Raw genomic sequence first — 14695 nt, forward strand, 5'->3', positions numbered from 1 at the left:
CAACCTCTGTTTAGATCCATCAATAATTGTCCTGCAAGGCAGATACAGACTGGTCAATGGTCAACGGTCAACTACATCCAAATCAAACTGCAGTCTTGAAGATGCATCCTAAAATCCAACACAACTCAAAAGCATGTACTCCAATATCCTATCGCATATCATAAGACATTATGTGTATAAATGCCTCCACGCAAGGAGGTCTTGCCATCCTTGATGAAGCAGAAACAATGTTGTTGAATTTGTTTCTAAATGAGGAACAAAATATACAAACTTCAATAAAAAAACACTTTTGTATAATTTCTTGCATAATATGACTTAAGTAAAACAGCATTTTCCTACATTTAAAGCACATGCATTTGATCGTTTTTATTCAGCTGAAAATGTCACAATCTACAGTATTGTATGTGTCTGTGTTTCAGCACGCGTTCCCCGTCAAGTTTACAGGAAATAAATATGGTTCCAAGAGAGGACTAGGATCAAGCCAATAGGCAATCAAGGAAAGTTTGATTCACAGTGAATCTTGAAAGCACCACTTTGTTGATCTGAGAATGCAAATTTAGAGCGTAATCCCAAATATAGATTTAGGAAAAAAATACATTAGCGTAAGCCAAAAACATTAAGAGATCAAAACAGCATATTTGGAATGAGGCCTAGCGAGTAAACATACACCACACATACGTATACTACCCAACCTTCAATAGGGACATTCATAATTTCACGACTTCCTAATTTGATAATTTACAGTGAGTGAGTGAGTGGGCATGCTGCCAACTTTCCCAAATTACAATTAGTATTTTGTTACAATCTTATGGTTGAACACTAAAGCCCGACAAATTATGATCTATCCATGTCATTCCCTAACCCAGTTAGGCTAAAAAAAATAAAAGTCTTGGTTCTCAGGCACCGCCCGCATCATCATAAAGTTCGACGCACGTGTCGTTTCATTTCCATTTTTAAAAAAATATTAAAAAATCCTAATACTTAAAAACAATGCAATCCAATATAGCACGCAGTTACTTCCCTTTACATGGCTACTGCTTTACTGCACATGTTGTGTCATGGTCATGGGGCAATAAGAGTTTGTATGCTTCTTCATGTAGGAAGTCCTTTCCCAGGTTGATGGTACACAGCTGTTTTTTTGGTCACATACTAGTTTGAGAAAGCAAACAAAAAAACCTAACCAAAGCCCTCCCACACTATATTGCCTGAGAACCAATTCTTTATTTTTTTAAGCCTTAGCGAGAATTTGGATTTATTGCTGCTTTGAAAGCAGTTTTGATTTATCACAGTGTGGCAGCTAGACACAAGGAGCATGAAGAGTTACCCAGCCTACCTGTCACCAGGGGCGGTGGGTAGCCTAGTGGTTCAAGCGTTCGCTCGCCACGCTGAAGGCAAGAGTGAGTGAGTGAGTGAGTGAGTTGGGTTTAACGCCGCTTTTAACAGTATTCCAGTTATATCATGGCGTGTCAGCTTAATGTGGGAGGAAAGCCCGAAGTGATGCAGGTCTCAGACGTTTACCACTTCGGTGAAACCCACAAGCAAGGGTATGGTGCTGACAAACCTAGAAACATAATCGAGGCGAACCTGGATTCGAACCCACAATCATAGGTTTCTGGCGTGCCCAAGCGACGCAACTCTGCACAGCGGATCGCGGCGCCTTAGATGACTGGGCCACCCGTGCCCCCAAAGGCAAAAAGTACAATTCCCCCAATGGGTACAAAGTGTGAATCCCTTTTCTGGTGTCCCCCACCGTGATATTGCTGGAATACTGCTAAAAATGGTGTGAAACCATACTCACTCACTCACCTAACTGTTACCATAGGGCAAAAGCCACTAATGGGTATAGTGCTGACAACCCAATAATAATAATCAGTGCAAATCTGGAATAAGAATCAACAATAATTGGATCCTGCCACACATAAGGGATGCAACTCTGCACAACGAATTGCATTACCAACGACACCTGGGCCACCCATGTCCCCTGGATACTTATATGTTTAAACACATTATATTAAATATCTCAGTGCCCCTATCAAACATTGAGTAGTATAGTGCATATTTGCTGCCAAACATTATCTGTATTTTAAACATTCTTATAGAAAAGTATAAACTGCCCCAAACTTATAAAAATAACCCCAAACACACACACCACAACAGTGTGAGTAATGTAACCGTGTCTTTTCCTGATGCTCCGTTGATGCCCAGCAACTTTTCGGCCTGTTTCCTGGCTACGTCATCGTTGGGGTTGTCCCCCTCCTCGCTGAACCACAGGTACATACACGGCTGTCCCTCCTCCACCACCTTCCATGACCCCCCCCACACCCGCTCGCAGAACGCGGTCGAGTCGCTGTAGATCTCACGAAACGGTCGGCATGGCTTTCCTTTTGGACACGAGTTGATCCCTGCATGACGACAAAGGTTTCATCATTGCGTTACTAGTTACTCCGTCCAGATACAAGTACAAGTCAGAGTGAGTGAGTGAGTTGGGTTTAATGCCGCTTTTAACAGTATTCCAGTTATATCACGGAGTGTCAGCTTAATGTGGGAGGAAACCACAAGCACGGGTAGCGTGCTGACAAACCTAGAAACATAATCGGATCGAACCGGAATTCGAACCCACAATCATAGGTTTCTGGCGTGCCTAAGGGATGCAACTCTGCACAGCGAATTGCGGCGCCTTAGACGACTGGGCCACCCGTGCCCCCGTACAAATCAGATAAAAGAAATTGTGGCTTTGTTGATACACACACATATGGCATCAATATTGATATGACGTATAGATATGGTTGTTTGTTTGTTGTTTAAAGTCGCACACAGAAATATTCCAGTTATATGATGGACGTCTGTAAATAAAGTCGGGACCAGACAATCCAGTGATTGACATCATGAGCATCGACCATGATCATCGATCATAATGATGACATGCATCAACCAAGTCAGCGAGCCTGACCACCCAATCCCGTTAGTCACCTCTTACGACAATCATAGTCGCTTTTTACGGCAAGCATTGGTTACTGTAGAGCTATTCTACTCTGGATTTTCACTGGTCCCACATATGGTGTCAATACTGATATGTTTGTTTGCTGTTTAACGCCACACTCAGCAATATTCCAGCTATATGACAATCCAGTGATTGACATCATGAGCATCGATCCACACAATTGGGATACGATGACATACATCAACCAAGTCAGTGAGCCTAACCACCCAATCCCGTTAGTCGCCTTTTACGGCACAATACTGATATGACAGACATATCGTGTCAATATTGATACGATGAATTTATAAGGTGTCGAGGGGCGGTCAGGTAGCCTAGTGGTTAAAGCCTTCGCTCGTCACGCCGTAGACCGGGTTCGATTCCCGACATGGGTACAATGTGTGAAGCCAATTTCTGGTGTCCCCCACTGTGATATTGCTGGAATATTGCTAAAAGCAGCGTAAAACCTTACTCACTCACTCACTCACTATAAAGTGTCAATATTGATATGACTTTATCAACACATAGCATCCTACCCCGATTACATAAATTACATATGGAGTCATTCCTTGTATGAGGCAGAGAATATATAGCTGACAACTTCTTAATTATGAGGAACACAACGTTTCGGAGTATATGCTTACTCCATCATACACGAGCATCATCATTCATTCACCTGATGAAGGAGTAAGCATATACTCCAAAACGTAGTGTTCCTCATAATAAAGAAGTTGACATCCATATACTCTCTGCCTTATGTGTATCACTTCTAATTGCCTTTCAAAGACCTGATTCCTTTTATGGTTTTAGTTAAAGTATTGATCTTTGCAGTTACTCTCAAGATATGATCAGCGGTGGGCGACCTCGACTCCAGAGAGTTACTAGGACTCGTGTGCTGCTCCATGCTATGTCATGGTTAGGAAACATGGTGTCTCCCTCGGCAAAGGACTGTCCAACTCTCGCCTGTTCAACCAGCAGAGAATGGGTACCAGGTAGGATGAGATGGACATCCTGGTGCTAGCCCTAACTAGGCAACATGGACTGTATACACAATCCCAAATAACCATACCGAGAACTGGGCAGTAAATGCACGCATCATATGCATGTGCTTTCAGGGAAATTAGCACCATCAATATCATCATCATGACATTAATATTACCTGTAGTACCCCGTGAGGATCTGGGTTAGAATTGGTCTTCAGCAACCCATGCTTGTAGTAATCTCAATCACTGGATTGTCTGGTTAAGACTCAATTATTTACAGACATTTTCGCCATCATATAGCTGGAATATTCCTGAGATTAGCGTTAGACAAGAAATGAATTACCTGTAGTCCAGTTGAAGCCACTGCTCCAGTTGTCGAGGCAAGTGTTTTCGTTCTTGCAGTCTTCCCACCATGCATCACACTCACTCCGGCACATCGGCACATTCTCGAACCTCTCATTGCGAATCTTCTTGTCATCCTACAAACACGGAACCAGGGTGAGAGAGAGAACAAAGGTCATGAGTTCTCCAATGTTACATTACTCAGCTGTAAATTACTGTAAATTATGAAATAAACGCGAGGATGGAATTAATGTGCCAAAAGCTAGTGCCCCTTGCTCTCAATCATAAGTGACACATTTTTATCCGGACATATGGGAGTTTATTGACATGTCAGGTTCACTGCACATTGGCAGAAACAATGGCAAACATAGTTTGTCTCCAGACTTATTTTACTGTGCAGCAAAGACAATTTGCATGGAAAGCATTTAATATTTATTCAGGCGATTCATTTCTAAAAAATATTTTACAGATCTGTAAAAATTTGAACGAATCTGTTTATTCTATTCCGCCAAATGAACACTTTAAACAAACACAACAAAATATTTGCATGTTTTTAAAAAAAGACTGTAGAGGTAAGATTAACAAAACAAAATGAAATATCTGGTGTGCCATACCGTCACTAGCCAAGGTCCTACATTGGGTGAGCACTCGTAGAAACACAGATCCTGCAGGAAATGGCGCCGGCACTGTGGTGACAGCCAGCCACAGTGGTTCCAATCAAAGTTGAGCCATTTCTGAGAGATGTGCAGGTCTTGGCTCACCTTACTCGTACAACAGGATCTCTTCTTCCAGGGAGTGCACTATATAACGATTATACCTTAACTAGTGTGTTAAACAACAATTATACCTTAACTAGTGCATTATACAACAGTTATACCTTAACTAGTGCATTATACAACAATTATACCTTAACTAGTGCATTATATAACAATTATACCTTATTTAGTGCATTATACAACAATAATACCCTAACTAGTGTATTATGCAACAATTATACCTCATTTAGTGTGTTATGCAACAATTATACCTTATTTAGTGAACCATACAACAATCATACCTTAACTAGTGTTACACAACAATTATACCTTATTTAGTGCACAATACAACAATTACACCTTACTTAGCATGCTTACTGTTATGCAACAATTATACCTTATTTAGTGCTAACAAGAATTATACCCTAACTAGTGTGTTATGCAACAATTATACCTTATTCAGTGCATTATACAACAATTATACTTTAACTAGAGTGTTATACAACAATTATACCTCATTTAGTGTGTTATACAACAAGTATATGGTTTATGGATTTCAAATTCATTTCAAAAGTGAGGTAGTCCTATTTAAACAAGAGTGCTCTGAGAGAACAACATCCCCCGCATGAATTTTTTTAACGTGTTTATATTTTCTTTGTATTTTATGAAACAACAACAGTAGATGGCACTGCGTTTGAAACAAATTGTGCAGGACATTAGTTATCCAGTCTGAATGCTAATGCCATAAGGATGTAGCTCACCAACAAAAGCCTTATACAAGAAAACTAACTATAGTTATAGTTATAGTTAGATAGTGTGATATTTTCTGGAAACTGGAGGAGGAGTAGATTTCATGAAGCTCCGTAAAACAGGGGCAGTAACTCTGTCAAAATTTGTCGAAATGAAATGGGACTGCGATATGCGTATCATCAACATGTCGACATCTTGTTAGTAGAGTGTCGGGGATATTCTCTAAAAGCTGGAGGAGGAGTTGATTTCACAAGCTTAGTACCTCTCTCACAATTAGGCAAACTGCTTGAGTATATACAGCACCATATTTTGTTCGGTGATTCTGTAATTCAGATCGATAACCCACTCAAAACACTGGACTCAACCCATGCCGCTTCACTCAGTATATTTGATAACACCAAAGAGTTCACGTTTAACCTCGCTAAATTGAACATCTAAAACCTCACACTGCGCGTTCGGTTCCAAATTCAATTTAACGAGGTTAAATCTACAGGTAACCTAGCTCTACATTGAAAACGCAGTATGTTTATCTCCTAAATGTAATATGTTTGTTTAATTATAGATTCTTGTAGTTGTATATTACTAATTCAACCGTATTATATTATGTTTTAGGGAATTATCATCTTAAGCCATATTGTGGTGGGATCTCCATATCCCTGATATGAACAGACAGAATAAATCCCATGGACCCCCAACAAGTATTTGTCGTTGTTACATAGACGTCATACATGGGACATAATTATACCTCAACTAGTGTGTTATACAATTATACCTCAATTAGTGTGTTATACAATTATACCACCACTATGTGTGTTATACAATTATACCTCAACTAGTGTGTTATACAATTATACCCCCACTATGTGTTATACAATTATACCTCAACTAGTGTTATACAATTATACCTCAACTAGTGTGTTATACAATTATACCTCAACTAGTGTGTTATACAATTATACCTCAACTAGTGTGTTATACAATTATACCCCCACTATGTGTGTTATACAATTATACCTCAACTAGTGTGTTATACAATTATACACATAAGACATGTAGAACTGTAAGAAATATACCCCAAGCATCTTTCTGTATACAGTAATGAACCTTGGCAAAAAAATCACAATACAGAAACATACAGTATCAAAAACACAAATATTACATTTTCATCCTGAACCTCTGGAAAGAATAAGGTCAACAACAATAATAACAACAGTACAATCGTAATAAATACAACTTGAAGACATAACTGTCAATATATACACCCAGATACTTCTGTATAACACGTGCTGACCTGTTGGAACATGGCACTCTCTGGTCCCGGAGTCGTCTTGTGGTGTCTGCCATCGAGGCAGATGTTGAGGTAGTCATGGACGGTGGAGAGATAGGAAAGTCGGTCAGCGGAGAGAGCCACTTCCACAAATATCAGCACAAGCCATAATGGAGTCATCTTGCCTCTGAAACAAAGGATGTATGATGAGGGTTGATGTGGTTTAGACAACTCCAACTCTCTGTGTGTTTGTTGGATCTGCTCCAGTCAGCAATATTCCAGCCATGTCACATATGACTGTAACTGTAAGTACCGGTAATCTGGGGCAGACAAACCAAATCTCACTGAAATTAGTTGAACAGATATAATGGTCAAAATGTTTATTTCCATTTCCTATCAGTTACAAAGGTCTGAGAACTCTCTTTTGTGAGGTTAAAATTATTCTCAACGGAAGACTTATCACTGATGTACCATATCATCCATTCGTCACCACTCGCCCCTTTCCGTAACCTGCAAGAAGACTCGTCCCCCTCTTGATGAATGTTATGTGCGAAAATACGACAAACCAATCAGAATGTGTGTCTATGATTTCGCGTTCTTTGTCAAATAATCCCTCAGAAATAATTTTTGATTTTACATATGTCTTGCATCTAAAAATATACCTAAGACACAGTTAAATGTGTTCAATCATACTGTATAATTCTGCACGTCCTGAAGTCCTTCAAATTGCATCAGAAATATATATAATATGGGGAAATATATGTGAACCATTATGCAACGAGTTGACAATTGTTTTAGGTATGCCCGTTTGCGCTAAGACGGAACCTCGTCGAAAAAATGGCCATGAGAGGGGCACGAGTCGCTATTTGGCTTGTCCCGGAATAACATGAGTTGGTCACGAATGCCATATCATCCTCTTGATCTAAAACCCCTCACGCCAAATAATCTTTTACCTCTATCCCGGGTCAAAAGATGCCACCAGGAACATTTTGTAAAGATGATGTCAACTCTGGCCAAGGATGGAAGCAAGTTCAGTATTTAGCTGATACATTTTGGAAGCGATACGTAAAGGAATACCTAACACTGCAGCATGAGAGAAAAATGGGTTACAAGGAAAGCCCAATCTTCAAGTTGTTCTTCTGTCTGACAGTTGTCGTAATTCATGAAAACTTTGGCATGTCATGGAGGTCATGACAGACAGAAAGGGACCTGTATGCATCGTGCGTGTGAGGACAGATTTTACAGAGCTTGAACATCCTATAAACAAATGGTGCATCATTGTGCAGTGATCAAAATGAACACTTCTGAAAGAGTATGAATATGTTACCTCAAAGGTTTATTGGGTTATTTGAGTGAAGTTGATTATCCTTATAAGGTTTTTGTTTTCACGTCTTTTCATTATGAAATGTTTAAAAATCAAGATAAACTTTGACCACTTTTCTACTATATTTTATAATTGTTATACTCTCATTCTACAATTAGGAGACCAGAATGTAATGGTCAGCGGCGTGTCAGCTTAATGTGGGAGGAAAGCCCGAAGTGATGCAAGTCTCAGACGTTTACCACTTCAGTGAAACCCCGAGCACGGGTAGGTGCTGACAAACCTAGAAACATAATCGTGGCGAACCGGGATTCGAACCCACAATCATAGGTTTCTGCAGAGATGCAACTCTGCACAGCAAATCGCGGCTCCTTAGCCACCCATGTCCCCCCCCCCCCATTTCATTAATGACAAAATCTGGTTTATAACTTGTCCATCACTTGTCTATTGCATGATACAACAGTATCACACGGTATTGAATGATTGTAATGGTTAAATGTTTATTTCTATTTCATGGTTTTTATTGTTATATTATTTATCTAGTGCTAATTTTATGTCAACCTTAATAAGAAGGGAGATAACTACTGATTGGTATGGTCAAATCACTATGTCTTGTGAGGAATGTTTGTGAGGTTTAACGTGAGTGAGTGAGTGAGTGAGTGAGTGAGTGAGTATGGTTTAACGATGCTTTTAGCAATATTCAAGCAATATCACGGCGGGGGACACCAGAAATGGGCTTCACACGTTGTACCCATGTCGGGAATCAAACCTGGGTCTTCAGCGTGACGAGTGAACGCTTTAACCACTAGGCAACAAGACCCCCCCTTGTGAGGTCTAAAGTATTTATGGTAAGGCAAATTCACTTATTTGACAATTCATAAATAGGAATTTGCTTGCAAATGCATCTTCCTAATTCCTACCATACATAGTAACTTAATTCTTAATAATTTAGGTTTTATGGCTGATTTTTAATTGGCTCATGGATATTTGGTGTAGAATTCAAGTGATTGACATCATGAACATTGATCCATGCAATTGGGATTTATGACATGCATAATCCGGTTACAGGCCGGCAACGCCACATTTCGAAAAAAGATAGCCCAAATTGATGTGGCGCTCCCGGCAATGGTTATGGTTGTGTGATTGTATAATGTGGCTCTCACGGCTATGCTGTCAAAACATGCTTTGTGATTCTAACAGGTTACCGTATATAACAAAACAAGTCTTGTTTTCTCATTTCTTATTCAACAAGGATATATATTGAATAGCATATGAATATCATAATGGATCATAACTGCAGATGAAGGAGGTCGCCCACGTGGTAAGCATATTCCATCTCACTCAGGTGTTGGTTCAGGAGCTGAATCTTGAGGGACGCAATACGTGCATCGATTGCCTTGTACTTCTTTCTTCGCGAAGGTTCTGACCACTGGTGAGAGAGTCTCAGGACTGCAACCTCTTTGAGTGACTGCTCTCGCTGAAATAGCTTCACTACCTCGTAGATGTTCGGGTGGCACTTCTTGGCAAGTTTCTTTATCTTGTTGTGCCACCCTTCCAGGTGATTGTTGGTACGGTGGCCTTGGTTTTCGAAGTGATTCCAAATCTCTGGCATGAAGGCCTGTCCTTGAACCCAACTGGTTGTCACGTAGTCCATGAAAGCAGTCACTTTAGGGCCAGCAGGAGAGTCAGCAATGGCATCAAGCCACACATCATCCACTTTGTCACGAGGTACAAGAGGGAGGGCAGCAGCTCTTCTCACCAGCTTCTTCACCTCCTCATCTTCCTTATAGTCCATCACCAGACCTTCTTTCTGCACCCTCCTCCAGATACATTGAAGTGAAGTGATAGAAACACCCTCTAACTAATGTCCCAGGAAATACATCAGTCACGCCATTGGGAGCTGCACGTTCAAAGTCCAACTGAATTGTAAGTGGGGCAAACTCTAGACCTCCTCTACTAGCAAAATCGCATAGGTACTGAAACATGTTGACATAACACACTTTTTTTCGATTGGACAACAAACAGTAAACTAATGGAAACATATGGCCAAACACCTCAGCATGTAAACAATAAATCTGATCAAACAACTTGGGACAGGCATAAAATGTACCATCACAAAATACAATGTCTGCAGTACACAAATGTTCAATGTTCAATATGTTATGAACAACAGGATGAACTCAATGTCAATTAAGACGGCCTTTGATCTCTAAAGAACACCACGCTTAGTAATTTAAATGTGAGATACTCATTTAAAGGTATCTCTAAAGAACACCACGCTTCGTAATTTAAATGTGAGATACTCATTTAAAGGTATCTCTAAAGAACACCACGCTTCGTAATTTAAATGTGAGATACTCATTTAAAGGTATCTCTAAAGAACACCACGCTTCGTAATTTAAATGTGAGATACTCATTTAAAGGTATCTCTAAAGAACACCACGCTTAGTAATTTAAATGTGGGACACTCATTTAAAGGTATCTCTAAAGAACACCACGCTTAGTAATTTAAATGTGGGACACTCATTTAAAGGTATCGGTAATCGGATTAATTAATTACCCACTAGAATAGGTGAAATGCACTCAGCTGGAAATGTGGCCCTACCGGCAATAGCCATTTCTGAAATGTGGCGCTCCCGGCTAGACACCCATAATCCAAGACAGCGAGCCTGACCACCCGAACCCGTTAGTCGCCTTTTACGACAAGCATAGTCACCTTTTACGGCAAGGATGGGTCACTGAAGACCTATTCTACCCGGGAAACTTCACGGATCAGTGAGTGGATGAGTGGGTGTGTGAGTTGGTGTGTGAGTGGGTGTGTGAGTAGGCGTGAGAGTAGGTGTGTGAGTGGATGTGTGAGTGGGTGTGTTGGTGTGAGAGTGAGCGGGTGTGTGAGTAGGCGTGAGAGTAGGTGTGAGAGTGAGTGGATGAGTGGGTGTGTGAGAAGGTGTGACTATGCATGTCGTAAGAGGCAACAATACTTGCCGGGTGGTGAGGGTCGCTGACTTGATGCATAACATTGTATCCCAATTGCGAAGTTCAAAGCTCATGATGTCAATCACTAGATTGTCTAAATGTGTGAGTCTGGACTAGACAATCATCATATAGCTGGAATATTGCTGAGTGAGGAGTTAAATAACAAACAACCCTAGAAAAGATGTGTCCCCTGGCTGTCTGACTCAGGATCAGGCTAGAAATGTATTGTGACCAAAATGGTAAGACAGGAAGTAGGACATAGCACACATATACTGCAAAACAGACAGGACGGACTTTCCAAGGTTTGACACTTATTGGCGGGAACAAAACTACCGGTAGTCATGGAAACATAAACAAACAGAAACAAAGATTTTGTCAGATTATTGCCAGATGAGAGCAACTTCATTATTACCTTGCTGAAATATCAACAAATATAACAACAATAGCTCTAACTGTGGAATGATAATTCATAGTTCATAAAGACATGGAACACAAAACTGCAAGGCCTCTTCAAGGCTGTCAACTGTCATTTTCAACACTTTCTTAAGTTCGGTTATTAGTTTTAGTCTGTCAATTGTTTATTAAATCTAGTTCATATTTTTGTGTGCTTTAATACTTTTACTAACAAGTACATATGCCATTTTGTATAAATTCAAGGCTTTTCAAGCTATGTTGGTGATTTTCAAGGCTTTTCAAGGTTGACACTAAATATCAAGGCTTTTCAAGAGGGAATTAAAATTCAAGGCCTTTTCAAGCCTGTATGACCCCTACAGGTTATTGTGACCCGCGATAAAGGCAAGATAACACTATACAGCACCGGTGCATACCAGATGATAACAACTCCGATATTTTCTAAGTCTAAAGGCGGCGTTAAACAACAAACCAACCAACAACTAAGTCTAAAGAGAACTAAAATGACAAAAGACTAATATATGCAGCAGCCTCAGGTCCATGGAACATTGCACAATATGCACAGTAGCAATGGACAGCATCACATAGGTATCATACAACATGACTCTCTACATGAAAGATATTTGTATGAGATGTTTAACACCATGGCAATGATTACATACAGAAATGATGTAGTAATGACCTACAATTCAAATGAATACTGACATACAAACAATCCAGTCGGTGACAACATGGTTTTCAAAGCTGAGGTTTGTGCAATCAAAGGCAATGTATACAACTGATTTAGGATCACTAGAAGGGCAGTATATATATTGTCTACACAAACGTAAAATTCCTCAATTGTAAAACGATCCAGGCGGTATTAAAGGTGTTTCCAATACTAAACTTCTACTTGCTGTACTGGAATCGGGGTTCAAATACACTAAACGCGACGACGAACGGGGTAAAAGTGTTACAAAAACGCCATTCAATTGACAATGTTTACATGCACGATCGGTTTTCGTGAAAGAACCGAGTCAAACTTTCATATTACCATTACCGCATTGGATGAACAATATCATAATGATGCAACTTCGAATATATTAACAACTTGATAATAATACACGACGACTTACATTCGAAACATACTTACCTCACAGATTCCTGCAGTATGTTCAACTGCCAGCGCGATGAGCACAAAAAACTAACAAATACCCAAGAGCGCTTTCGCCGTGTTCCTGATAGCTGCCATGTGTGCACGGAAATGATTAAAAAGTGGGAATGCATTGCGGAATATTTCATCGCACCAGTATTTATAGTTTCATACAATAGACGTGAACTTTAAACAATTAAAATTCAGTCACATGTGTTGCCTATTCATATATAATGTAATTATCACAGAGTCTCAACAGAGTGTTGACGACAAGTGTTGATGTATGTGTCATACACATTCCGCCGTATGTATATTAATTGCTCCGGTGCGCGACATATGTGCTAAAGAATTGTTTTTCGTAAAACTATAGGCCTATGCTCAAATATCTTTGCGTCAACAGTGAATGCCAGGCTGGTGCACCCCATCAAAATATATGGATGGCTAATCATGTGGATCTTGTTGAAACTGCTGATAGTGAATTAAAATTCACGTCACATAAGCAGAACCTTTGATCTGTTAAGTTAAACACATACACTCTTAAAAAAAAAGAAACGCACAGGTACATGTAGTATGTAGTATGTAGTATGTAGTATTGTGTTACCAATTATTCCAACATGGCTGCAACCAACAAAATACAATGTCGTAATGGCCAGTAGCAAGATCATTATATAATTCAACAATTTCTAATAAAAGTGGATGGTGACATGCATTATTTTGAATTGCCTGGAGACATGAGAGTCAGAAAAGACAATAATTGGTTTATATTTAGATTGTTGATTTATGTATTCTAGCGCACCTGGTAGTCTTGACGATAATGTTTTCGAACCAATGACAGTGGCGCTGGCACCATCTTTGGAACCATCTGTAAATATAGATCTGTAAGTATTGTAGGTATTTCGTATCTGATTATACTCTTGCTGATACATTAGTTGATTTGTTTCTGATTTCTTTAGTTTTGTTACTTCAAGATCTACCTGTAGTTGCCACGGGGGTGATGACAGTAATTGGGTGGGAGAGTCAGTGAGTTCAGTATGTGCAGCAGAAATTTCAGGTTTTATTCTTATGTCAAGGGGTGGAGTAAGGGATTGTTTCTTATGAAAGAGATTCTGATACAGAGGATTAAAAACATAGTGATACGCTGAAAAGGTTTAGCAATGTATTGTAAGGATAGTTTTAAGCGACGATGTTTGACTGACGGCTCATCAGCCTCAACATATAAACTATTGATAGGAGAAGTTCTGAAGGCACCAAGGCAAAGCCTCAGACCTTGATGGTGGATACTATCAAATAATGTTAAATTACTTCTACAGGCCCCACCATAGATGATGGAGCCATAATCTAGTTTAGAGCGAATGAGTGATCTGTTCAGTTGGAGGAGCGTTTTCTGATACCCTCCCCACTTTGAATTCGATACGACCCTCAGCAAATCCAGGGCCTTCAGGCATCTATTTTTTTAAACGACCCTCAGCAAATCCAGGGCCTTCAGGCATCTATTTTTTTAAACGTTTGATGTGAGGTAAAAAAGTCAAAGGGCTGTCAAAAATTAAACCCAAAATCTTTGCCTCCTTGACAACCTTTATAGGGTCGACGTCCAAAACTAATTCTGGGTCTCTATGAGGTTTGTATTTTCTACAAAAGTGAATACAATTTGTTTTAGATTTTGAAAATTTAAAACCGTTTTCTAAAGACCATTTATGTATTTTATTAAGACATAATTGTAATTGTCTTTCAATAGTATGCATTATTTACCACGACAAGATACGTTGAAATCATTCACCAAA

General features: G+C 39.7%; 2 protein-coding genes across 2 annotated transcripts; both read right to left on the bottom strand.

Moving 5' to 3' along the window:
* Positions 1–1746: 1746 nt before the first annotated feature.
* On the bottom strand, positions 1747–13047 carry LOC124134420 (folate receptor gamma-like). The gene is made up of 5 exons (XM_046499214.2): positions 12915–13047; positions 7099–7261; positions 4917–5102; positions 4304–4439; positions 1747–2402 (listed from the first exon to the last, which is right to left on the bottom strand). Exons 2-5 carry the CDS (start codon positions 7252–7254, stop codon positions 2122–2124), a joined length of 759 nt encoding a protein of 252 aa, XP_046355170.2. The 5' UTR covers positions 7255–7261; positions 12915–13047; the 3' UTR covers positions 1747–2121.
* LOC125372081 lies at positions 8106–10674 on the bottom strand. The gene is made up of 2 exons (XM_048381034.1): positions 9817–10674; positions 8106–8157 (listed from the first exon to the last, which is right to left on the bottom strand). The coding sequence occupies exons 1-2, from the start codon at positions 10188–10190 to the stop codon at positions 8106–8108; spliced, it is 426 nt and encodes a 141-aa protein (XP_048236991.1). The 5' UTR covers positions 10191–10674.
* Positions 13048–14695: the final 1648 nt, after the last annotated feature.

The sequence above is a fragment of the Haliotis rufescens genome, unplaced genomic scaffold, assembly GCF_023055435.1.
Source record: "Haliotis rufescens isolate VD_foot unplaced genomic scaffold, xgHalRufe1.0.p SCAF_35, whole genome shotgun sequence".
Classification (NCBI taxonomy): Eukaryota; Metazoa; Mollusca; class Gastropoda; order Lepetellida; family Haliotidae; genus Haliotis; species Haliotis rufescens.